The sequence below is a fragment of the Littorina saxatilis genome, linkage group LG17 (assembly GCF_037325665.1).
Source record: "Littorina saxatilis isolate snail1 linkage group LG17, US_GU_Lsax_2.0, whole genome shotgun sequence".
NCBI lineage: Eukaryota > Metazoa > Mollusca > Gastropoda > Littorinimorpha > Littorinidae > Littorina > Littorina saxatilis.
Window position 1 is genome coordinate 55,460,333 of NC_090261.1, and position 26,314 is coordinate 55,486,646.

The following is a 26,314-nucleotide window of genomic DNA, read 5'->3' on the forward strand; positions in this document are numbered from 1 at the left end:
CGCAGATTTGAAATAAACAGCATTCTTGATATGTCCTATCCCTGTATTTACAAAGAACCACGCAATTATTGCACATTTTTGCGTGACCAGCATACAAAATGGCGTCTGCAATGCAGCAACAAATGCCAAATCCTCAACAGCAAGCCTCTGGAGGGCAACAACAACCTCAGCAGGCACAGCAGGGGGACTTAGACCCAGTGTCTAGGTTTAAAATCCTCCTTCCACGCTTGAAGGAGTCTTTGGTGGTAAGTATCATTCGAAAGCATGGCGGATTCTTCCACAGAAGTTGCCCGCTGAGTAGTCCAAACAATCTAAAACTTGAGTCAATAGACGAAGAAGAAGAAATCTGACAAGATTATAAAATTATACGTGTCTCATGCTCAGGGTCATCTAGAAGCCTTTAGTTTTCTTCTTGCAGCATCGCATACCGGCAATCTCCAGGATAAGCTCCGTGCGAGGTACGTCGTCACTTTGAACGAATCTCAAAATGTTCACTCTTCCCACAGTGTGAGGCCAATTCCAATTTCAGAGGGCTAATTCTGAGAAGAAAAAACACCCAACGCCTTCATCATACAAAGCTAAACAGCCACTCTTTCGTCTGTTAATCTAAATTACCCTGGCATTAGACTTTTTCGGTTACAGACCATCATAAAAATAAAATAGATATTATTAGTCCGGCTGCAATATATCATTGTAATATCTTAATTTTACGCTGCTATTTATGCATACGCCCCTGGAGGGCAAAACAGCAGCGGATAACTGTCAGACGTGCTGTCCAAAAACATGTTCAGGGCTCTGTTAGCACACGTGGCAACTTCTTCTTTTGTCTGAACGGCTGAGGCATGGGTCATTAATTGCCTGCCAAACCTCCATAGGACACTCACGAATCGCCACTGAACAGTGAAGTACACAAATTACAGACCTCAGTTATTAAGCATATTATGTAAGATATCTAACATGCCAAAATGAGAGTAATAAACCATTATTTTCCAAATGAAGATAATTGTACCCAACTCCATTGTCTTGTCAGAGAGTTAACATACTAAAAATTAACGTGCATTGTAGAAAACCAGGTGACAGATTTCTTTTTTAGACCGTCTTCTCACAAACAATTATCTGTAGCATTTTTTTCCCATACCTTTGTGTTTTGTGATCCATTTACTTCTTTCTGAAGTTTAACCATCCTGTGAAAACCACACAATGTTCTGACAGAATTTTGAATTTTCTTGCAGAGTCTATTTAGAGACGCAGGCCAGGTATTCAAAATTAATGCTGCACGTCACGACAGTGGAAGGTAACTATAACCTTCATAGTGGTATCTTTTCTGGAATACTGCCCTGTTGTTGATCAAGTTGCACATTTGTGAAAGTCCATCTCTCTCCGTCTCTATTTCTATCCCTATATCTCTATTTCTTTCTCTCTATCTCTATTTCTCTCTCCCTCTCTTTCTCTCTCTCACTCCCCCCCCCCTCTCTCTCTCTCTCTCTCTCTCTCTCTCTCTCTCTCTCTCTCTCTCTCTCTCTTTCTCTCTCTCTCTCTTTCTGATACAGTTTTCTGAAAGCATGTAATAATAAATAAGTCATCATTTTCACTGTTCATCGTTTTCTTATTGTACCTCCATTTTTTGTTGTTGAAATCTTCCAAATATATTTTTCTTTCTTGCTGGTGTGTGTTACATCTCATATTCCATGTCTTCATGCCTCAATGTTTATCCTGAATACTTGTTTTTGCAGTATGCCTGATAGCCAGCAACGTGAGCGGTGTGAAAAATTCGAGAAGCGTCTGGAAGACTTCTGTGGCATTTGTGATCAGATAGAAGTTAGCTTGGTAAGTGTTAATAATAATAATAAAGTGTATTTATATTGCGCCTATCCCTTACAAAAAACAAAAATATTTGGCTCTAAGCGCATTACAACATGTGCAGGGACTTGGTACAATCAAGTCTGACAAATACAATAACACAATATACAGTCGGTCTCTTAGGTAAAACTGGGAAAAGCAGCTTCGACATTTAAACACTGCTACTAGAAGATCCTCTAACAATGCATACTGCTTTACAATATGCATTTATGTATAAATATAGTTAAAGAACATCGAGTTAATAGAAATTAGAAAAGGTTCTTATAATATAACTATCTAGCGAACGACGAAAAAGAAGAAGAATAAAACTATCAATGTCGATGTGTAATAAGTTATTCAACGTAAATGGCCAAAGAACAACAACAAAGCAATGATGATAAAACAGTTATACTCAATGGCTAATAACGAGGCAGAACTAAATAGTAACGACACAAGATTAAAACAAAACATATTCCTGGAGACACATTTAAATTGTTGATCAGCTTTATTTCTTTATTTTATTTACTGATGAAGATATTGTTTTGTTCCCATAACTACATCATTTGTGAGTTGTACAGTTCTGATTCTGAAACTTGCTTCAAACGAGAGGTTCCTGCCAGGAGTAACAGATTAGAATTTTATGGACATAACTTCAGTCATCATAAGTGTGTTTTAGAGAGAAATTCAAGTTTTACGCCTTCATGGCAAAGCCAATAGGGGCATGTTCCTGGGTTTTACCCCAACTTTAGATGAGATGCACATGTGTAAGAGTGTTTAGGTGGTATCAGCCATCTGCACTTTTGGCAGTATGACCGAGGTCTTTAACGTGCCACTATGGTGACACATGGGGGGGGGGGGGGGGGGGTGGACATGGATACGGTCTCTGGGTTTTCACACAAAGTTGACCTGTGTCTGTCCCTGCCCGGATTCGAACCTGCGACCCTAGGATCACAAGTTCAGTGCTCTACCACCTGAGCTACCCAGACCCCCAAGCGTGTTTTGAAATAACCTGTTTTAAACCTCACTTTAATTTTAAGCTTCCTCTGGCTTCAGAATTGAGACTCCAGCCTGTGAATAGTGTGAAGAATACTTGCTCACCAGGATAAAATGTTCTGTTGAGCATTATTGTTTATACCCTTCCTGTCTGACTTCAGAAGTAGAGCCATGCCAAAAAGCACAATGCAACACAAAAGCATCAGGACTATACATAGTTAATCTGTGTAATATTTCTCATTGTTAATTGTTTTACCAGGGATGTTGTTAGGCATCGGACATAGACCGATTAAAAGGCTCAAATGTCCGATTCACATAGCCGCATGGCGGTCAGATGTCCTATCGTTTTCAACTGAGCGCGGTCATTGTCCGATAAGAAATCCATTCCTTCGGACAGCTCGTTAATTGATAATTTTCATTTCATGATAGAAATCTTCAAAAAGCGACCAAGCGCTCTTGCGTACAGGTGCACTGAAATTGTACAGTGCATATCTTGCTTTTTCCTAACCGTTTGCGGTATGAGCCGTTTGGGTACACCCGTCTAAAGCACACTAAAGTTAGGAGTACGGGAGACAACTCCCTGCTTTAATTTGCTTTCGGTTTGAGATGATGCGCATGGCACTGAATTATGCCACTGAAAAAAACTAAAGCCTGTCAAAGAACAACAAAAGTTGAACACGTTTGGCGTTTCAACGGCATCGTGTGCTACATTAGGGCCAAGAACATGGGAAAACACGGCTAGCAATAGCATCATTCTGGAAAATGACAGTACCAATGACAGTCTCGCCGCTGAAACTTCCACAATCACGGAAAGTAAATTTTCGAGACTTGACAGTTTTTTTAATAAGATTAACTATTCATGGCTGACCCTGTTTAGTACTAGTTGGTTAGAATTTGACAGCAAAGAGACCATCTATATAGGCAAACTGTTTTGTCGAATATGTCAAGAAAAAGCTCTGTCAGGAAATCATGCAGTTTGTGTGCCAATCAAAGTAAGAGTGCTGAAGTTTTTGGTTGCTTTTTAGTTTGTTTCTTTTGTGTGTGTCCTGTTTGAAACAAAAGTAATAAAACAATATACGCACATAATGTTGGTGCATATACTGATGTGTGTGTGTGCACATGATTTTGTGTTTTGCACAAAATTATGTCCTATTAAAATGTCTGAAAGCAGTCAAGTGTCCTATTGATGCCGAAGAGCTCAGATTTTGTCCTATAGGTATGAACTTGTGGCAACACCCCTGCCTTATGTAGCATATCAATTTGGAGCTTCGCTATCACTTTTAGTTGGTGCACAGCATGAAGACCGCATGTACAGCACTGTCAATGTGAAAGTATCAGGCAAACAAAGTCATCATTTCCTGCATGTAGCAACTAGCACGAGAGTTTTCATTTTCTTTTCATTTTCATTATTTTATTGCCCCATCGCTGGGAAATTCAGGTCGCTTCCTCCCAGTGGAAAGCTAGCAGCAACGGAGTCGCGCTACCCAGGTGTCTGCGTGTTTTGGTGTATTCAGCCACCTGTACTTATGGCACAATGACCAAGATCTTTTACGTGCCATTGTGGTGACACGGGGGTGGGACATGGCTTCCGTCTCTTGGTCTGCACATAAAGTTGACCCGTGTCTGTCCCGGCCCGAATTCAAACCTGCGACCTTCTGATCACAAGTCCAGTGCTCTACCAACTGAGCTACCCGGCCCCCGGTTAAATATATTGCATTGCAAATTATCCCACTCAGTGTAATAAATAGAGAATACTACATGGCTTGCTGTGTCGTACCAGATTTACACGAGTTGTTTTTTTAAATATTGAACTGCGAGCGAAAGCGAGCTGTTCACTATTTGAAAAAGCAACGAGTGTAAATCTGGTACGAAGCAGCAAGCCATGTAGTATTCTGTTTATCCTACATACCGTACTTACGTGTATGGAACCTCGATCTCTTCTAAAGCCTCGTGCAATCTATTACATCAAAGCAAAGAAACGTCACTCTGAAAGTGTGGCGTGACGTGTTAGTTCTAAAGATTCATCGAGGGTAATTAGCGAGCGCAATTTTTGTTTCTATAATGACGTTTGTCTCGGTGACTTTGGCATCATAAGCAGTGGAAAAACAGGTCCTTGCCAGACTTGCTTGACATGACCTCATTTACATGATATACACATGTGTGATTTGAACGATTATTATCTCACGGGTGTCTCTCTCACGTATGTAGGATAACGTTTTTTCTTCTTCTGTGAAAGAGCATAATATATATTCCTAATATAATAGTATGATATATATAGCATAATATACATTCCTATTTATGTATTCCTCCATTTAGCGGCTAGCCCTGGAGCTGCACCACCAGGCAGTAGACAGCATGAAGAACACGCCACTGACGGTCATGATCTCCAAGCCCGACCCCAACGTCCCCCAGCAGGAGGGTCAGTCCTATGCCCAGTACCTCACCACCATGCGACAGCAGATCAACTACGCCAAGGAGATCCACGACCTCCTCCATGAGTCCGCCACAAAGCTGATGGAGAAATCCCAGCCTCAACCTCCACCGCCACCCCCACAACAACAACTGCAGCAGCAACACACACCTACACAGCAGCCACAGCAAGATTGAGGGTCCACAAAGCTGATGGAGAAATCCCAGCATCAACCACCACCACCATCCCTGCCACAACAACAACTGCAACAGCAACACACACCTACACTGCAGCCACAGCAAGATTGAGGGTCCACAAAGCTGATGGAGAAATCCCAGCATCAACCATCCCCGCCACAACAACAACTGCAACAGCAACACACACCAACACACCAGCCACAGCAAGATTGAGGTTTACCTGGGGTGGTGAAGGGTGGATGGGAGGCGCCAGGGTTAGAGAGGTTGCAGATGTACATGTGTATCTGTGGCTGTGTCAGATTCAGATGCTTGAATTCTTCAAGTTTGATGAGTGTTCTGGCAGGCAGTTGCCAGATGAAAACAAAGATCTGAACCAAAGATGAGTGATGATCATTCTGTGGTGTTGGGGGCTCCACAACATTTTCACTGAACATTTCATGTTTACATGGATACTAGAGCAAAACAAAAGGTGGAGTCTGTGAGCATTTGGTTTGTGCGTGTATGTGGGTATCTTCTTCTTCTTCTTCGTTCATGGGCTTAGACTCCCACGTTCACTCATGTTTTTAGCACCAGTGCATTTTTACGTGTATGACCGTTTTTACCCCGCCATTCAGGCAGCATACGCCGATTTCGGGGGAGGCATGCTGGGTATGTTCGTGTTTCTGTAACCCACCGAACTCTGACATGGATTACAGGTTCTTTTCCGTGCGCACTTGATCTTGTGCTTGCGTGTACACACGAAGGGAGTTAAGTCACTAGCAGGTCTGCACATAAATTGACCTGGGAGATTGGAAAAATCTCCACTCCAGGCGGCAGCGGCGACCGGGATTCGAACTCACGACCTCCCGATTAGGAGGGCGACGTCATACCACCACGCCACTGCGCCCGTCGTATGTGGGTATGATTGCATGTGTGTGTGAGGGGAGAGAGAGAGAGAGTGTGTGTACATGCATGTCGCTGTGTGTATGTGTGTGTGTGTGTGTGCTCCAATTAAAAAATCACTTCAAAGTGAATTGTTTGTGTTTCCTTTTTATTCAGAATTGTTTGTGCTTGTACGTGTTTGTGTGTGTGTGTGTGTGTGATCTTACTTCAGTAAACACCAAAGTCTGATAGACTCGGTAATATCTATATATATATATACGACTAGTGTCTGTCTGTCTCTTCGCGATGCACGGCCAAAGTTCTCGGTGGATCTTTTTCAAATTTGGACACCGTATTCAGCTACACCCCGGACACAACCTCATCGATGAGATATTTCAACACGTGCTCTCAGCGCACAGCGCTGTGCGCGCTGAACCAATTTTTGTTTTGTTTTGTTTTTTTGTTGTCGGGATCTACTACCAGTAACTCTTCCTTATATTCTCCAGTGTTTTCAGCCGCGATTATCTCCCTTGCTCCGTGTGGCGTCAATCCATATTCCCGTTACTACGTGACTATTTTTAGAAGGTCACTGCACGTTACTATTTTTAGAAGGTCTCCAGTGTTTTGCGCGTTTATCTCCTTTCCTTCGTGCGCCGGCAAAGCCGGCGTACACCCGGCAGAGCCGGTACCCGGCGAAGCGGGTAATCATCGAGTTCAGTATAACTTAAATGTATAGTGATGACTTCCCATTAAATTAACAAAGGAAGTCATGTGAAACCATATCAAAACCTCTAGTCAATCTGTTGTTCTGAAGCCAAAAGATCAACACTGAAAACTCAGGATCATTCATCACCAAGACTACAAGTCAAGAAGTACAGCTTGCATGGTTAGCTGAAGACCAAGATAGGTCATGCTCCTCTCCGAGAAGCAGGCGAGCATAGCACCTTATTTAACAAATGATAAAGAATACAATGCAATCAAATTTTAAATCAATTACTGAAAGTTAAATTTTGATTAGAATGTTTCGATTTTTGATGAACAATTCATTAATAAATCTTTGAAGGTTCAAAGCTGAAATGCATAGTCCAGGCTGAGTCAAAGGTTATTTGAACAAAATTTCCATCAAACACCACCTTCCTCTTTCTCTTTCTTCACACACAAACACACACACACACACACACACACATCATGTGAAATATTGCATGCCATCAAAATTTCAAGTCATTTCAAGAGAGAATCGAAAGTGCAAGCTACTTCCGGAGCAGACGTACACATCCGGTGACGTCACCTATCATGGCTGTCGTGTTGAGTTGTTTGAGACTGGATGCACGTAAACATTTTCCCTGCTGGGGACTTTAAATCACAATCAAGGCATCAATATGTCTTGCCAGTTGTCTGTATTGTCGAGATTTCAGGATGCAGCCACGGTCAGGAGATTTTTGTTTCCGAACCTGAAGGATAATTCTCCCCAACCTGTTGGAGGACAGCAAACGCCTGATGCAGGTAATTTGAATGGACTGGGATAACAATGTTTTGGGAGTTTGAGGGACGCCTAAAGAGATCCGAATTTCAGATTTGTATAAGTATAAATAGCAAGAAGACATCGAGTAGACAAACACACGCGCGCGCGCACACACACACACACACACTGACACATACGCACACACAGGGTTGTTAACAGACATAATCATCAGACACACTAATAAAGTTTTCACATCAATGTGTGTAGGATTGAACGCTTACCCACAGAAGCGAGACAGTAGATGAATGCCCCCTCATCACAATCATTTAAATTCTCTGTACACTGGGATACGTGCATATAGGTACACCTTTCAAAGCTCCATAGATTGTTCTTGACATTCCCAGATTGCACAATTTTGCATTGTTTTTCCCAAAAAGTTTTCAGGGGGGGGGCCTTTCTTTTTGCCTCATTTACAATTCCATGAACTCAAATGCCTGTTCAAGCATGCGATCTTTGCACAAATTGGAATTCTCTTTATTGACTATTTTATGATTCTGTGTGTGTGATCTCCTGCCTTGTCATTGTCAAGCATCTTTGTACAAATTTGAATTCTCCATTGTGATCCAGATGCAGAAGGCTGGGAAGAGGACTGGGGATGGAGCGAGGAGGAGAACCAAGGTGCAACTGTGAGCCTGCCAGAAGGAGCACAGCCCAGTGTTGAATCAAACGGCGACGAAACCCACAAGTGGTTACAGGGGAGCATTGTGTCACTCTCACCTAACAATGACATCATTGCTGTCGCTAATGAGGATCGCATCTGTGTGTTAACACGTGAGTGATTAGCAATGTTCGGAATAATTGATATATGGTTTGAAGAGTGTAGGGTTAATCATTAAGTCAGATCATAATAACCAGGATGTCGCTAATGAAATTGTTTAGATTGCTGTGAGTGTGAGTGAGACTGAGAGAAGAATAATTTTAGAAGGATTTTTGATCTGTAGCCAGTGCTTAAAATTGAATTTCTCTTGGGGGATTGACATTGCAGTTGTTTTGCACTAAGTTATTAAAACATTGTCATGCTTTTTTTCTTTCTCGCATGTTGGCTGACGTCCAATGTACAGGCACGAAAATGCTTGTGCCTACTTGGCCAGTAAACAAGGGTGTAGTGTTTATTAAGCAATTTTGTGCTAGCCACTCAAATATTAGACATGATTGGTTAATTCAGAAAGAGTTATCTGCAGTCGTCATGGAACAGCCAGTGGGATTGGCAGCTGTGTAGCCGCCATGTTTTCTTGCATTTCAAGCTCCTCCAGAGGGATGCTCATTATAACTCTTGCCAAATCCTAGCCTTCCTAACTGTGATGGTAATAAAAAACGCTACTTTTTAGCTTCACTCGCTGTATCTCGCCATTCGTGCAGCTGAGAAATGGGGGTCTCAAACAAAGTTCACAGTAAAGTTCTGTTTTCCATGAATTATCTATGCTTTGCTTTTTTGTAGAAAAATGGGATCCACAGAATAAAGGCGAGGAAATCGATACTCGTTTGACATCTGTGTGGCAGGGCAGCATCAAACAGGAAGAAGGGTAAGTTTGTTGGAGTGTTTGAGTATGATCAAATACTGTATCCTTTTTTTTTTAAGGTGGTTTGGATTTAATAAGTAATTTAACTTCCAAGTTTTGTATTGTTACTGTACCATTATTTCGATTTTACACAGTGATAAATCACTATTTTTTCTTCAGAAGATGGTTAACGATTTGCTTTGTGCAGTGTAAAATGTAAGAGTGTAAACTGAAACATTATGTAATATTTTTCTTTGACCAATTCGTCTGTAAGTTTTTACTATAGTACATTTACAGAGAATTTATAACTCATCCTTAATCTGACAATGAGGAGGCATGACTATGGTCTGAATCATGAAACATTGCATTATTCTACCACCGTGCCATTGTGGTTTTTCTTTCTTTGATTACAGAGAACATATAACGGACATCATTTGTCTGCCTTTGGCATCGCAGAAAAGGTTTGTTTTCTACCAGTTTTTGCACGTCACTTTTGTTTTGACAGGGAATCTGTTTTTGCACAGGGATTGGGGAGTTTATAGTATGCAGTGCTCGCAATAGTAACTTTGAGTTATTTGTGGATTCCTTTGTATTGTAAATTGCAAAGTGAGAAAAGAAACCAGGGGTTTGCATTGTGATATTTATTTCAGAACCTAGTGCAGTGTTGTAAATGATTAATCGCTGCCTGGCTTCTGCAAGCAAGGCATAGTTTCGAAGGGCAAGCACTGAAGCATAGATACAGGAAAATTTGAAACAGAAAAATAGTTTTTAAAAAAAGCCACCACAAATTAGTACACTTTAGTTTGCCCAGCAGACTGTCCACCATATGAGAAGAAACAGGCATACTGTAAAAGAGAAGTTGCTCACTTTCTATTGGGGCTTACTATACTGAACAGAACATGAAATCATCAACATATGACTAAGGAACACAATTTAAAGGAGCACAATGCTGTCTACCGGCATGGTTGGCCTAGTGGTAAGGCGTCCGCCCCGTGATCGGGAGGTCGTGGGTTCGAACCCCGGCCGGGTCATACCTAAGACTTTAAAATTGGCAATCTAGTGGTTGCTCCGCCTGGCGTCTGGCATTATGGGGTTAGTGCTGGGACTGGTTGGTCCGGTGTCAGAATAATGTGACTGGGTGAGACACGAAGCCTGTGCTGCGACTTCTGTCTTATGTGTGGCGCACGTTATAATATATCAAAGCAGCACCGCCCTGATATGGCCCTTCGTGGTCGGCTGGGCGTTAAGCAAATAAACAAACAAACAATGCTGTCTCGAACTCGTCTGAACCTTTGGGCTTAAGTGAGTGATATATCTCTTATATAGTACAGTGGAATCCCTCTTTTAAGACCCACCAATTTAAGACGACCCCCCTGGGGGCGGGGATGTACCTCAGTCGGTAGCGCGCTGGATTTGTATCCAGTTGGCCGCTGTCAGCGTGAGTTCGTCCCCACGTTCGGCGAGAGATTTATTTCTCAGAGTCAACTTTGTGTGCAGACTCTCCTCGGTGTCCGAACACCCCTGCAACACAAGACCAAGCGCGCACGAAAAAGATCCTGTAATCCATGTCAGAGTTCGGTGGGTTATAGAAACACGAAAATACCCAGCATGCTTCCTCCGAAAGCGGCGTATGGCTGCCTAAATGGCGGGGTAAAAACGGTCATACACGTAAAAGCCGTGGGAGTCTCAGCCCATGAACGAACAAACATACAAACAAACAAACAAACAAACAAACAAAGACTACCCCCCCTTTAAGACCTTGTTGTCTCAGATTTTCTGTTCATTACCTCTGTAAATTTACCTCTATTTTAAGACTCCCTCCTTTTTAAGACCCTGTTATCTCAGATTTTCTGTTCATTACCTCTGTAAATTTACCTCCATTTTAAGGGTCTCTCCTTTTTCAGACCGGGTTATCTCAGATTTTCTGTTCATTACCTCTGTAAATTTACCTCCATTTTAAGGGTCTCTCCTTTTTCAGACCGGGTTATCTCAGATTTTCTGTTCATTACCTCTGTAAATTTACCTCTATTTTAAGACTCCCTCCTTTTTAAGACCTTGTTGTCTCAGATTATTGTAGATCTTAAAATGGGTGTTCCACTGTATGTTTGTTATAAATTAATAAGTACCGTCCAATCTTATGTTGCAGGAGTACACAAGGAGCTCCAGACTGGACCTGTGTTGTTGTCGGTTTCAGCTCTGGCTATGTCAGAATGTACACAGAGGTACACAGCAAACATTTCTGCAGCATTTTATATAAAATTCTTATTTCGTTTCAGCTTCAGCTGTTGGTAACTCAGAGATGTTTTATCTTAAAATACATTGTTTCACATTCAGAGAGGAATTTGCTGTTGATACGAAGAAGTTAAGTGCTGTTACTCTGTTGAGAAGTTCTTCTGATAACATCAAGGAAAAATATTATGCAGGCAGTATTTGTAGGTTGTTGTTATTGAGGTAAAAGGGTGTGTGAATCTCGGCATGTTTTGTTTACTATGTTGCATAAATTTGCCACATTTTTGTTTTATTTCTACACTATCCTATAATGTATCAGTAGATCTGCTACATAGGATACTTGACATTTGATCATGCATGTTTATTTTGTCTTGTCCATACAGACAGGAGTTCTCTTGCTGTCTCAGCTTCTGCATCTGGAAGCGGTGCAAAAACTGAAGTGTCGAACCTATGAACCACCTCGCTTCATTGGCATGGCTGAAAAGGTTTTGAACTAAATAGTTTCCCACTTGCAATTATTTTAGAACATATTTTTGTCTAGTACTCAAGGAGGAGCAGTGAGGATAAGATTAAGAACAAAACAGAGATGAATGTCGCAGAAAGAGACAAGGAAAGAGAGAGAGTGTGAGTGTGTGCGTGCGTGTGTGTTTTGATCGGTTGGTCATTCTCTACTCAAATCAAATGGATTTTTTGTTTAAAGTGTAACTTTATCAGCATGTTTCATAAAACGCAGAACACAATAGTTTCATGAAATGTGGTAGAACACAATAAATTCATAGACTTTTATGAAGAACGAAATTGAAAAAAAGAAAGGGGTGGGGGGGGGGGGGGGGGGGGGGGGGGGGGTAATCATATATGAAAATCATTCTGTATTTGGCATGACACATTTGTTGTTTGAGCTTAGCTGTGTGCCCGATTCAGATTTAATTTCTGTGTTCTAGTTGAAAGGAACAATATGTATGTGTGTGCAGCATGAGGAGCTGATCATCCTGTACAAAAAAGCGGTGGTGTCTATTGACGGCTTCAGTCTCATCCAGTCCCTCAGAGCATGCAGGAACCAGGTGGCAAGAGGTCAGTCTTCTGTTACAGAAAGGACACTCCTCCCTCCCCTCCCCCCAAAATTAAGACCCCCCTCCCCCCTTTTAAGACCCTACTTTTTCAGATTTTCTGTTGGTAACCTCTGTATTTTTACCCCCATTTTTAGACTTCCATCCTTTTTAAGACCTGAATGTCTTACTGCCAGTGGAAGGGGATTGATAAGGAAACACACACACAACAACAGAAGTACAGAAAATCATTTGAGAATTTTATGAGGATTGTTTTTATTTTAACTCCTGTGGTTGCAGCTACTGCCAGTGGTAGTGAGAGCTATGTCCAGCCGCCACCGCTAGCCTACAAGAAGTGGACTTTGAATGACCAGGACCGCATCAATGATCTGGTCAGCTGTGGTCAGTATTGTTTGATTCCATTTCTTGAGATTGGGGCTCCAGGCTGAGATTTATAGACTCCGCAAGAGGGTTATGTGATTCAGATTCAAGGTACCTACCATTAATAATGTGGAATTGACCCTCATGTTCACATTTGATGTGTGCATGTAACAGAGTTATGAAGTATGTTGATTTGATTCTTTTTATATTTAGTCAAGTTTTGACTAAATATTTTAACATCGAGGGGGAATCGAAACGAGGGTCGTGGTGTATGTGCGTGTGTGTGTGTGTGTGTGTGTGTCTGTCTGTCTGTCTGTGTGTGTGTGTGTGTAGAGCGATTCAGACTAAACTACTGGACCGATCTTTATGAAATTTGACATGAGAGTTCCTGGGTATGAAATCCCCGAACGTTTTTGAGTCACTTGAGAAAAAGTGACTCTATGTAATCGGTTAGTGTTAGTCTGTCCGGCCGGCCGGCCGTAGACACCACCTTAACGTTGGACTTTTCTCGGAAACTATCAAAGCGATCGGGCTCATATTTTGTTTAGTCGTGACCTCCAATGACCTCTACACTTTAACGATGGTTTCGTTGACCTTTGACCTTTGTCAAGGTCACAGGTCAGCGTCAAAGGAAAAATTAGACATTTTATATCTTTGACAAAGTTCATCGGATGTGATTGAAACTTTGTAGGATTATTCTTTACATCAAAGTATTTACATCTGTAGCCTTTTACGAACGTTATCAGAAAAACAAGGGAGATAACTAGCCTTTTCTGTTCGGCAACACACAACTTAACGTTGGGCTTTTCTCGGAAACTATAAAAGTGACCGGGCTCAAATTTTATGTGAACGTGACTCATTGTGTTGTGAATAGCAATTTCTTCCTGTCCATCTGATGCCTCATATAATATTCAGAACTGCGAAAGTGACTCGATCGAGCGTTTGCTCTTCTTGTTTTCATTTTTTTGATAAATGTCTTTGATGACGTCATATCCGGCTTTTCGTGAAAGTTGAGGCGGCACTGTCACGCCCTCATTTTTCAACCAAATTGGTTGAAATTTTGGTCAAGTAATCTTCGACGAAGCCCGGACTTCGGTATTGCATTTCAGCTTGGTGGCTTAAAAATTAATTAATGACTTTGGTCATTAAAAATCTGAAAATTGTAAAAAAAAATAAAAATTTATAAAACGATCCAAATTTACGTTTATCTTATTTTCCATCATTTGCTGATTCCAAAAACATATAAATATGTTATATTCGGATTAAAAACAAGCTCTGAAAATTAAATATATAAAAATTATTATCAAAATTAAATTGTCGAAATCAATTTAAAAACACTTTCATCTTATTCCTTGTCGGTTCCTGATTCCAAAAACATATAGATATGATATGTTTGGATTAAAAAAACGCTCAGAAAGTTAAAACGAAGAGAGGTACAGAAAAGCTTGCTATCCTTCTTAGCGCAACTACTACCCCGCTCTTCTTGTCAATTTCACTGCCTTTGCCATGAGCGGTGGACTGACGATGCTACAAGTATACGGTCTTGCTGAAAAATGGCATTGCGTTCAGTTTCATTCTGTGAGTTCGACAGCTACTTGACTAAATATTGTATTTTCGCCTTACGCGACTTGTTATTTGCTCTTTCACACACACGCATTCACCCTACTACTGTGTATGTATGATTAAGTTTATACACTAGTTTTGGATGTGCACTCTTAACATCACACAGATTTATTTTATCTCCCTTACTAGTGATGTCACAATATTTGCCATGTTTGTTCACTAGGTATTCACCATTCTGCGGCTTTAGAAGTCAACACATACTTACTCACTTAGGCCCTTTGCCCCCCGTGGAGCAAAGGCCATTGACAACGTTTCTCCATACATTTCATATAAGCTTCATAAATGTCTTTTCAGGCGTGACATGTCCTAACGCCTTCGACCAGTTGAAGAATGCTTCCATGCAGGGAGGTTTCACTGCCACCCCTAGGACCAACCCCCCTGCTGCTTCCATCTACCTCACCTCTGGTACTGGGCCTTATGTCGGCTTCTTCTATGCTATTGAGGTGAGGTGTGAAACCATAGGCTTATGGGTGTTGGTAAAATATTGAGAAGACATATTCAGGGGTGAGTTTTGGCGCTCGCCCGCTCGCCCCCGGCGACTTCAAATCGCGTCGGGCGGGTTCGAAATTCCTCTAAAATCGCCCGCCTGGCGAGTTCAAATTTCGCTGAAGCACAAAGTTGTTCAGTAGGCAACGTAGTCAATCGGAACGGCCGGCGAACAAATATCACTGCGGGCGATTTCAAAATCTGTCACTTCTCTACTGCCCACTCATCCCCCCCCCCTTCCCCCACTTTCAGAAGGACTCAGGACTACCACCAATCAAGGCCAGACACATTGGCTAGACAGCTACCCCCCTCCGCCTCACTTGACCGTGTCATCACCCCTCCAGTGCCACGAGCCGCTGGCGATTGCATCAGCAGTCAAAATAGTTAAACCCCCCCTTCGTCCCCCCTCTTTGCGCTATTCACTTCACCCCCTCTCTTATATCTTATCCTGCGCTCACCAATCCTTCAGAGACTTTCACATGTTGTAAAACAGTTTCCTCTCAGATAAAAACTCGGTCATTGACCCCGAGTAAGAAGGTCAGTGTCTCGACAGGCAGCTGTGTTCAGATTGCAAGTACCGGTCATTGACCCAGGTCTCAAGGCCAACCAGCTTTTACAATGCATCTGCCTTTGATCTGACCGCCCATCCAGAGCAAACATATTCCCCCTAGCCCTCTGTATTTTTCCTTTGATGTGCCTGCTATGTACCACTGATCCAGTTTCTGGGAAATGTATAATTATGTCATTGACTGCAGGGATACTCATTGAGACCATTTTCCAAAATATGTTAACACCAGCTTTGCTGACCAACTTAGTACAAGTAGTGACAGTACTACTGCTGTCAATTATTTCCCTTCAACTAAGGAAGTAAAAAAAAAAAAACCCGATCCACTATATGTGATAAAGAAGAAAAGACAGACCTTCAACAATAGGACAAGGGATGCAACTCTGCTGAATCAAAAGCATAAAGATCACCTGTGAACAATTCTAGGATCAGGAAATCTGAACATCTGTTTGTTTTCATTAGGAAATAGAAATGAAATATAATGCTTTTGATTATTTATGACTTAAGCTGTGGTAAATTTGGCTGGTATGCAACTTTTATACTTCTGCTTGATCTAACAGTAATATCAATAACACAGACATAAAGAAAAAGAAACAAAACAAGAAAGCAACTTAGAATTTTTTTTTGTAGTCAGCTTTTTATACTTGGTTTTACACAACAAAAAACATAATTTAAATTAAAAAAAATGCTGATTTACTCTTTTGTAGTGTGTGTTTATGTGGTAAGTAGAGTTCCATAGTAAATTACTTTGTAAATTGTGTGGTAGGGGGTACATAAAGGGGTAACTTTTAGTGAGGTTTAGTGTGTGATTGTGTGACAGGGTGTGAATGTGGTTTTGATTTCTTGTTTCTTTGTGGCGGCTTTTATTTTAAATTCTTTATAAAAACAAGGTTAATTATCATTATATTAAAACATAGCACTTTAGTCATCAAGTTTTGTGTGTGTTTGTGGTAGTTATTAGTAGTGCAAATCCACATGTATGCATTATAAGTATGAATGTACGTCTTTTGTGTATGTGGTTAGCACGCGACGAGCCGCTGGGGCGGTTGTAAGAAATCCCGGCAGGTTGGGGGCCGGTTGGGATTTTGGGGGGCCGGTTCAATTTTTGACTTACCGGCCCCCCTGGCCGGTAGCAAAAAAAGTTAAGGTACACCCCTGCATATTAATACATGTGCACATACTAAGAAGACATAATGTTTTCATGCCTTCATCTTTCTTGGTGAAAGTTGGTGGTTTTGCCAGGTAGCCATAATTCTGCTGATGTTACAAGTTGCATTCATCCTTCAGTTTCTTCCTTCTTTGAATCTTTCCTAGCTTTTTCTTTAGCAATGCTGATTACTGTTTCAGTGATAAAATGCGTGTAAACTTTGTGGTCTTTGTTGTTCAGGGAACCATGCAGCCCATCCTGTCAGAAGTGGCAATGGCAATGGCACACAAGCTGAAATCTGCTCTCCTCTCAGCTGCCAGGTTTGTCTTTTCTTCATTTTGAAAACTTTTGGGAGTTTGGAAAAAAGTTGTGTGTGTGTGTAGGGGGGGGGGGGGGGGTGGGGGGGGGGGGGGTAGAGTTGGTTCCTTGAGGGAGGAGGGGAAGAGAGAGAAAATCAAGATATAAGTCATACGTGACAGTAAAAGATGTATATCATGATGAACTTGTGGTGTGTGTGTGTGTGTGTGCATATCTACGTGCATGCATGTGTGTTTAAGTGAGTGTATGTCCTTTTGTGCTTATACTTATAGTATCCTGCACAGCAAATCATACAGCCAATTCAATGTTGAATATTTGTTGATTCTTTTTTTCTTTTTTTTTAGTGGCTGGCTGGGTTTTGGAGGCAGACTGAAAGAAGAGGCCAAGGACAAACCTCCAAAGATTGAGCCTGCTGCTCCTCTTCCTCTCAGGTGAGTGACATGTTATACAATGTATCTATTAAACGTTGGTTTTTCCTTCTTTGGGCCATGTGCTGTCAGAGGGCAAATAAAACTCACATTTCGGCGGCTGGCTGAGAGTACAACAGAATCCTTGTTTGTGAACAATCAATCAACAAAAAGCAGGTGAACTAAAATGGATCAGTATATAATTGATATAGTGCGGTCTGGTAGAACAATTGCTGCCTCAATCACATTTTGGTAAAAAACAAGAAATTCCTCCGATAGGAAAAACACCCCCGTTGGTCAAAGGGAAATAACCATTCTCACTGCTCAGGATTGAGCAATTTAGAGCTTATCTCTAAGCCCTTTTGAATTGTTACGGCTTCTCAAAGGAAGGCCAGTACATACAAATACACAAAAGCCGCCAGACCACATCACAAACAGAACTGAACAATCCACAGGTGTTGCCCACATAGAGAGAGACACATACACACACACACACACACAAACACAGAGAAGCCGTATATATCAACTCAACTCAACTCAACTCAAATTTTATTGGCTTCAATTTTCATAGAAGAATTTGTCTTGCGCTTGGGAGAAAGTAAGAGTATAACATATAAAAACAGCATTCATATCACATTTCACATATAGAGAGATAGATGACAGTGTATTTTTCGCGTGGCTATAAATTGATTCGACCTTTGCACTTTTACAGTGAGGATAATTTACGGGTCCAATTTACGTTCTGGACACTGCGGTGACCTTCTAAAAATAGTAACAGAACGCCGGGAATATCCGAAGATGCCCCCTCATACATAGTGCACCATACGAAGGAAGGGAGGTAAACGCTGAAAACATGGAGAAGATAAGGAAGAGTTATGCCGTAGTTGATCCCCCCAAAAAACCAAAATCCACCAATAACTCCCTAACCGTGTGTTTGACTGGTCCCAATTTTTGTAAGGACCGTCTCAGGAATGTATAGAACCTGTTCACCAAGTTTGGTGACGATCGGTCCGTTCATTCTTGAGATCTACTTGCGAACACAAACAAACACACAAACATACAAACATACAAACAAACAAACACACAAACAAACAAACACATCGACCGAAACCTATACACACCCCTATACCGGGGGTGTAATAACAGATTGCACAGGTTCACCTGCAAACAAATAATCTTCAACAGTAGCCTTCAGCAAATTGTTAGTAATCCATATGACGGTCATATTGGCTGACTTCTAACGATTTTGTTGTTTTGTGATGCCTGTGTAGATTTGGGTTGCCGGACAAGCGTCGTTCAGGGGACAGCATAGTTCTGTCTCCCTGCAACAACTACGTTGCCACCACTGACAGTTTTGGTCGCGTGATCCTCGTGGACATGCAACGGGGTATCGCTGTTCGCATGTGGAAAGGTAGCGTTTCTTTTGCTGTTGTGTGTGTAGTGCAGGTTCGTGAGTGGTTTGGGTGGGTGGGTTGTAGAGTGTGTGTGTGTGTGTGTGTGTGTGTGTGTGTGTGTGTGTGTGTGTGTGTGTGTGTGTGTGTGTGTGTGTGTGTGTGTGTGTGTGTGAGAGAGAGAGAGAGAGAGAGAGAGAGAGAGAGAGAGAGAGAGAAACTGAAACTGAACTGTACAAAAGGAGAGAGAGAGAGAGAGAGAGAGAGAGAGAGAGAGAGAGAGAGAGAGAGAGAGAGAGAGAGAGAGAGAGAGAGAGACAGAGAGAGAGAGACAGAGAGAGAGAGGAGGTATTACACACCGCTACGACCGAAGAGAAGTTAAAAATAAATTCCTGTTGTGCAGCGGGATAAAGTATTCCCTCATACCTCGGAGATATACCTTCACTCGCTCGCAGCGACGTCACGTGACATTTTAGATGGTGGAACAGAATGCTGTCGCTTATCGGCACTGGGTGCAGTGCCTTTGTAGTGCACTTGCACTACAACGGCACTGGGTCCAGTACCGGCATCGAAGCATTTTCCACTAAAAAGTGCACAAAATTTGACCTATTTCGTCGCCTATAGGGGACGGAAAGAATGTCATTTCAATGGTGTGATAACATTCTTTCCGTCACGTGACGTCGCTGCGAGCGAGTGAAGGTATATCTCCGAGGTATGAGGGAATACTTTATCCCGCTGCACAACAGGAATTTATTTTTAACTTAGCTTCGGTCGAACCGGTGTGCAAGGGGTGGACAGAGAGAGACGGACAGAGACAGAGAGAGAGAGAGAGAGAGAGAGAGAGAGAGAGAGAGAGAGAGAGAGAGAGAGAGAGAGAGAGAGAGAGAGAGACAGAGAGAGAGAGAGAGAGAGAGAGATCCCGTATATGTGTGTCACTGTCAGCCAGAATTTCTGTGTGAGGGAGAAACGGAGACAGAGTGAGAGAGGTGAGTGCTGCAGTTAACATCCGTTTTGTCATATGAAGAATCCTACTTTTGTAATGTTTTTGTGTGAAAGAAGCACTTTCTTTTTCTAACTATACCCTTTTGTGGGTTCTCGGTTTTGTTTCGTTTTGCTTTTCTCAAAACTACTTTTCAATCCATTTGTCACAGGATACAGGGATGCACAGATAGGCTGGGTTCAGGTGAAAGAAGAGGATGGCAGCAGACCGCACAGCCCCAGTCACTCTCGCATCGCTCAGTTCCTCATCATCTACGCCCCTCGCAGGGGGATCCTGGAAGTCTGGACGGCCGTGCATGGCCCTAGGGTGGCTGCCTTCAACGTCAGCAAACACTGCATCTTGGTGTGTCCCTCGTACGGCCTGATGGGGTTGAACAACGTGACGTACCGCGGGGTCAAGTCCAGAGCTTTCCAGTGTGCGTTGGTCGATCCGGAAGGTTCCATCAAAACGCTGGAAATTCCTTTCCATTTGGCTCTAAGGTGAGTTTGATTGGCTGTTCATTTTAGTCATGTCATTGCTTCTTCTTCGTATTTTTTTTGGTCTTGTTTTCTTCTTCTTCTTCTTCTTCTTCTTCTTCTTCTTCTTCTTCTTCTTCTTCTTCTTCTTCTTCTTCTTCTTCTTCTTCTTCTTCTTCTTCTTCTTCTTCTTCTTCTTCTTCTTCACCATAGATGGTAGCAAACCATGCTCATGGTGGTTCCAGTTGTTGAAGTACAATGAGTTACCACTTTTCTTCTGAAATGCTGTTGAAACTTTACTGCTGGGAATAAAAAAACAAGAAAGGTTACATTTTGGAACGGTTAATTCAGGACAAAACAACACATTCACAAGAACCTTGACCTAGCCGCCTTTTGAATGGACAAAGACATGACAGAACAAAATAAAGAAATGTTGCTGTGACTTATCTTAGAATGTGACTTGAACTGATAAGAGAGAATTTGTGTGTTTCAGTGACAAGAGCAGCAAGAGAGCAAGAGATCTTCACCTGCTGAAAAAGTTGAAGGCAGTAGTCAAGGAAGCATCATCAGAGACAGGTAAGGTACCAGGCAGACATCCTGCCAGGTGTTCTTGTAAGCTGTGTGATTGCAGAAAGGCTGTTGACTCTTTGTTTTTGCATCAGGCAGTTCTTGATTGCCACCGTAAATTATAAACACTCAATTTCTAGGCATCTAAGTACTGCTGTCTTTGTGCTTGTTTTTATCCATTAAACAGTTCAAAATTTGAGTTCTTGCAAAGTTTCTGTTGAATTGGTACACTCCAGCTGTGCTGAAACAGAGAGTAATGGTTTTATTCTATCGTAAATACATGTATCGTTTATTTTAATTTGATTTCTGCATAAATAACTGAACCATCCTCTTGAGTCAATACAAGCATGTGTCACTGTTGATGATCGCTAGTCCTTTGCTGTGTAGTCTAGCGCATAGAATAATTTCCATGTATGTTGTTTTCAGAGAGCCTGCGGAATACAGTGAAGGAAGTGTTCCTGGATATTCGGATAGCCAGCATCAGTCACCAGGTAAGCGCAGTCTTCCGTTCCTCCAGTCGCCTCCCTGGCCCCTCCAAAACCCATTAAATTACATATCTTACCCAACTCACATATAGCAATTAACTCTAGTTCAGTGCTGGTAACGCTGTACGCATCCCCTTGGTAACAAGGGAAGCCCCTCTAAAAAAAGAGTGACCAATACCCATAAGGCCATATTAATACATACTTCCGACTTCCGTATGCGCGCGCATACGCCGCCATATGCATCATTCCATACTCAGCGAGCAGTGGGACTGGTCGTGTTTTTGTACGCTCTGGCTGTGTTCAGCCATCTGTCACTTCGTCTACGGACTTGGTCACTTACCTCTTGGTATCTTCTTGCTTGTCTTATCGTCTCTTCATGTTGAGGTGAGATCTTTCTGTTTTTTGCTTGTGTTTGTGGGCGTTTTTGACCTTAAATTGAACTTGTGAAATTTTCTTGTTTACAAAATTTTTCGTGAGTTGTTTTTGGTCATGGCGGTTAACGCCAAGAAGCGGCAGTTGTCTATACGAGTAACTGCTGGTTCTTCGCCGACAAAGTAAACATCTGGGAAAGCTTAGGCTTCCGGACAGGCTTGTGTTTCGGTTCATGTACTGTCTTTGCAAAAATATCGATGTTTTGGTCGTCATGCCTCCTACTCCGTTTTTGACGGCTAAACCTTTAGACAAGGTTTCTCCTGTGGATAAGCCCGTTTAGGCTTCCTTGGTTTATGTGTTTCCCGGTCGTGCGTCTGCGGACGTACGTGGCGACATTGTTGCTCTCTTTAAGTTCACAGGTTTCTTCCTTGGCGGGGGAGATCGCTTCCACGCGGGCGGAGATGCGTTCGCTTCCGGTGTGACGAGGGTTTCGTCTCTTGCCAACGTTCGCCTGCGCCGTCTGCTACTGTGTCTCAGGCTGATGTTCATGCGGAATGGGATGATGGGACCACGCCTTCGCTTGTGGCCTGTGTTCCGGTTCCCGGTGGTTCACACCAGTTTAAAGGTATGTTTTCTACCCAAGTACCCGGGTTCTCCGGGGAAAGGGTAGAGCGTCTCCAAGAGAAAGTAACTCCGGGCTCTGGCTTTGTGGGTGAAAGTTCCGAAGCTGAGGCTGGCTCTGACTGCATTGGCAGCAGGTCGGTGGCGGTTAGGAACCTTGGAGAGCGAACGGAAGATTTGCGCAACCACCCGCTTCTTTAGAATGTGGTAAGGGTGTGCGTCTTCCGCTTCCGCCCGGGGGGCAGGAAGAGAACAGTATAGCTGGCTCTTTGTTTGACTATGGGAGTCAAGCAGGGGGTCAGCTTCCGGAGGGCACGGGAGTGCCAGTCGGCTGTTCAGAAGACGGTGCTTCCGCAGAGGTGGTTGCACTGAATTCAAATTGCCGTTTAGGCTGTCAAGTGCAGTGGCACTGGGGGCTTAAGCGGCTTACAATAGGATCTTCTGGTGCATGTTTAGGCATCCGGTTGGTTCTGATATTTGCCAATCCGTGGCCGATTTTGCTAACGCTTTTGCGGCTGTGGCTTCCGGTTTCAGGATGGTTTAGCCTTCTGCCGTTAACACTGTGGTGTTGGTAGTTGGCGTTCATCAGTCTTCGGCTTTCGGTTCCGTTGTTGCGGTTCCTCTGCTGTTACTCAGGCTAAATCCACTTCCTTTTCCAGGCTTTCAGCTGGTATGAGGCAGGTGGATGGAATATCCTTTCGGAGTTCCGGCTTTTGGGAAATTTGTTCCAAACCTTTCCCTTTTGGCAAGTGTTGCTTTTTCGGGATTGGTTCCGGCTCTCATCCTTTTGTAGATGGTTAGAATACCACTGTACAGGATGATGAGGATTTGGAAGACTAAGCTTCTGGGGCAGATGGAGACGCCTCTTTGTTGACTTTCAGCGAAGCTGCCATCTTTGTTTACATGGATGGCAGAGGTTACTACGCGCTTTTTCCCTGTTGGGTTAGCGGTAGCATTGTCATCTGCCTTTTCTCCTCCATCTTTTTTGGCGTGTCTTGCTCCTTCTTAGGATCAATTTGCGAACTCAATCGATGCTTTTGCCCCATCTCTGCCTTTGTTGGCATCTCAGGGGGAATCTCATACTTCAGCTTTGCCGCGTTTTGCGCATTTTCAGCTGACCTGAGCCTTTTAAGGGAATCTTAGAACGTTATGTTCTTGGATTCTCTGTTGGGGTCGTTTGGGCTTGTGAAAGTTGTTTTTTCACAATTGAGGCTCCTTTGTTACCACTTCCTTTGTGGGCAACGCTCGGCTTAGCTCCTGCGGTGGCGGGGCTTTAGCTTGCGTCATCTGCTCAAGCAGCGCGTCACGCGCTGATCGCTATCCGTAGGCTTCGGTTTACTCCAAGCTTAAGAACGTAGTTTTTTCGTTTGCTTTTTCTACGGAACCGCCACCGGGTTCCCCGGAATTGGCGAACATCCGTCTGGATGTTAATAGCAAGGAGTGACTGTCTCTCTGTCAGAACAAGGATCTCCTGGCTATGTTTCATTATGGCCGCACTCCTTTACATTTACCGCTTTTTAACAAATCTTGTTTCTGCGCTCTCTCGTGCGCGGTTACGTCCTTTCTGGATATTTTTGTGTTCCGTCAGGACGCGGATACGAAGGATGTAGCTTTGCTTTTAGCCTGGGTGTAGGTCTCTTTCAAAAAGGTTTGTTCTTTTGGCGAGACTTTAATCTCTTCTTTTCTTGAAGGTTCCTCTTTGTGGGTTCGCTTCTATGCACAGGGATTCTTCTCTATCTTTGAAGCTCACTGCAGAAGGAAAGCGCACGGCAGGCCTTGGCTTTTTATTGTTTTCAAATAAAGGCTTCAGGCTCGCCGTTCTCGACTTTATCTTTTGTCTCCTTACCCTCGCGTTCGTGGCAGGGTTCTGTGTCTAATATCCACCTTTCTTCCCCCTGAGGCAAGTTAGCGGTGGGTGTTGGTAGGCACACAAGAGCACGCTTTCTTTCACACTTGTGGCAGTTATGTCAACTGGAAGTTAGTTCTCGGCATCACTCTTCTTTCGCCTTTGTGTTTAACACAGCGGCTGGGGGGGATTAGGTTTCCCTCTTTGTGGGGGGAGACAAGGGTGCCTCCCTTTTGGTTCTCTCTCATGGTTCGTTTGGTATTTCAGAGCTTCAGGGTTCTGATCTTTTTTCTAAGTCATACGTTTGTTGAGCCGTTTTTGGATCTTTTGGAGATTGTGCAAGCGGCCCTTGATAGAAGTCCTTTACTCCAGGTGTAACTGGGAGTGCAGGGCTGGAACACATTAGATGTCTAAGGCTTCTCAGCTTTGATAGGACCCTTTGTGGTCTGTTGGGCGTTAAGCAATAGAACAAAGGGTTGGAACATGTGTTGTTTCAAGCAGACAACTCCACAGGGGGCTTTTCTCATCAAGAAAAGGGGGTCTCTCACTCCCTATCGCTTCCTCACGGAACATGAGAGGTTTTGGTGGTTTTACCATCACGAGATCTTTTTAGCAGCGAAGTACCTTCATGAGAGTCTCTATGACTGGGCGGACTCTCTAAGTCTGTCGGCCAATTGGCCACTTGGAGCAGACTCTCTTTGACCACGTGTTTTTGTTCCTTCGGGGGAATGGGAGAAATTTCTAATAATGAGTTTTTGCCTTTTGGTACTATCGCCTTTTGCTTATCTTCGTCGCCCGACTGCCGGGCATGGAGATTTTTACTCTTGTTTTACTTTGAGCGGCCTGCAGGTCGCACAGTTTGGGCCCGTTCTTTTTGGGTTGCCAGACATCGTTAGGCTGGCAAGAGGGCTCCGGTTTTGCTCACACTCGTTTCTCACGGGTGTCTACTGTAGGATTTTTTTTGAGTGGCTCGGGCTCTTCTGCCCGTCAACTCTGGACTGGTACTTGTCTTGTTGTCTGGCTTGGAACAGATGGCTTACGTTTTAACGGATAGAACTCCTCTTCTCTCGGTACAATGAAGGTGGCGAGCCACCTATTTTGGCTTTCCGTTCTTTTTCTCCCACGTCTTTGTTTAAGACATTATGTGATATCAGTTTTACTGAGACAGCTCAGGCTAATTTTTCTCTTGGTGGCTTTATAACCAGCAAGTTTAAGAGGGCCTACTTTAGGCTTGCTGAAAGCTGATCTTCAGTCCTTTCTTGGACTTTGCTCCTAGTTTTAGGGTTTTTGTGATTGGATTCTTTGACTCTTTTACTTAACTAGCCTTGCTGATCAACACGGAAATCGGCCATGCTTACTCGGGTAGCTTCTGTGAGAAGTGGGAGTAAGTGTTTTTTCTGCTAATTTTGCTATAGACAGATTTTCGGAGAAAGACTGATCTATGGCACTTAGGTTTCTTTTGGGTTTTCTGGCATATTAGCGGAATCTGGAGTTACCAACTTTGATTCACCGTTCAAATCTTAATCACTATTTTGGCTCCCCTAGAGCCATATTTTTAGCCTTTTGGTCTGTTCGAGTTTTGAAGATTTTTTCTGACTTGCACGGATTGCTTGAGATCATTAAATCTAAGGGCTCTTGTTCTTATCTTTCTGCTTCGTCGCCCTTTAACCTTGAACGGTTATATACGACGTTAAACACTGATTAATTTATATAAAGGAAGACAGAATGTCTTTCAACTTTGGTAGGGGTAATGACTGGTTGAGGTCAACCTTGCCTAGATGGACTGCCACAGTGTTCAGGTATGCCTTCAAGTGGTGGCAGTAGACAGGGGGGGGGGGGGGGCAGTCAGTCAGTCCTCCCCCTTCGAACAGCACGGACTTTATATTCCTTTCTTGAGCATTTTTATGGCTCTTGGAGATTCTGATGTACAATTTTGTACGGTTTTAGCCCTCCACAGTTTTCCGTTAAGGACTCTGCACACTAGATCGGAATCTCAGGAACTTCTTTTTATCTCACTCGTTATGGTGCGCTTTAAAGACATCTCGAGAGTAGTG

General features: G+C 42.9%; 2 protein-coding genes across 2 annotated transcripts in view; both read left to right on the forward strand.

Annotated features, from left to right (window-relative positions):
• The first annotated feature begins 68 nt into the window (after positions 1-68).
• On the forward strand, positions 69-5,673 carry LOC138951660 (mediator of RNA polymerase II transcription subunit 29-like). The gene is made up of 4 exons (XM_070323204.1): positions 69-245; positions 1,233-1,294; positions 1,734-1,827; positions 5,149-5,673. The coding sequence occupies exons 1-4, from the start codon at positions 99-101 to the stop codon at positions 5,437-5,439; spliced, it is 594 nt and encodes a 197-aa protein (XP_070179305.1). The 5' UTR covers positions 69-98; the 3' UTR covers positions 5,440-5,673.
• A 1,891-nt stretch (positions 5,674-7,564) lies between these two features.
• Positions 7,565-26,314, forward strand: part of LOC138951664 (rab3 GTPase-activating protein non-catalytic subunit-like) — a 44,845-nt gene continuing 26,095 nt past the window's right edge. Inside the window, exons 1-15 of the mRNA XM_070323209.1 lie at positions 7,565-7,803; positions 8,390-8,593; positions 9,261-9,345; positions 9,735-9,782; positions 11,468-11,543; positions 11,934-12,035; positions 12,522-12,621; positions 12,897-12,998; positions 14,895-15,043; positions 17,039-17,118; positions 17,461-17,547; positions 18,795-18,934; positions 20,066-20,393; positions 20,863-20,945; positions 21,363-21,427. Of these exons, the coding sequence (XP_070179310.1) occupies positions 7,680-7,803; positions 8,390-8,593; positions 9,261-9,345; positions 9,735-9,782; positions 11,468-11,543; positions 11,934-12,035; positions 12,522-12,621; positions 12,897-12,998; positions 14,895-15,043; positions 17,039-17,118; positions 17,461-17,547; positions 18,795-18,934; positions 20,066-20,393; positions 20,863-20,945; positions 21,363-21,427 (1,773 nt within the window). The 5' untranslated portion in view covers positions 7,565-7,679. The remainder of the gene's footprint in view (positions 7,804-8,389; positions 8,594-9,260; positions 9,346-9,734; positions 9,783-11,467; positions 11,544-11,933; positions 12,036-12,521; positions 12,622-12,896; positions 12,999-14,894; positions 15,044-17,038; positions 17,119-17,460; positions 17,548-18,794; positions 18,935-20,065; positions 20,394-20,862; positions 20,946-21,362; positions 21,428-26,314) is intronic.

Bases quoted from the DNA above. Each gene is read 5' to 3' on its own strand.
- LOC138951660 (XM_070323204.1), top strand. From the start codon at position 99: ATGGCGTCTGCAATGCAGCAACAAATGCCAAATCCTCAACAGCAAGCC. The intron at 246-1,232 runs GTAAGTATCATT...ATTTTCTTGCAG, and splicing joins GCTTGAAGGAGTCTTTGGTG to AGTCTATTTAGAGACGCAGG. The intron at 1,828-5,148 runs GTAAGTGTTAAT...TCCTCCATTTAG, and splicing joins ATCAGATAGAAGTTAGCTTG to CGGCTAGCCCTGGAGCTGCA.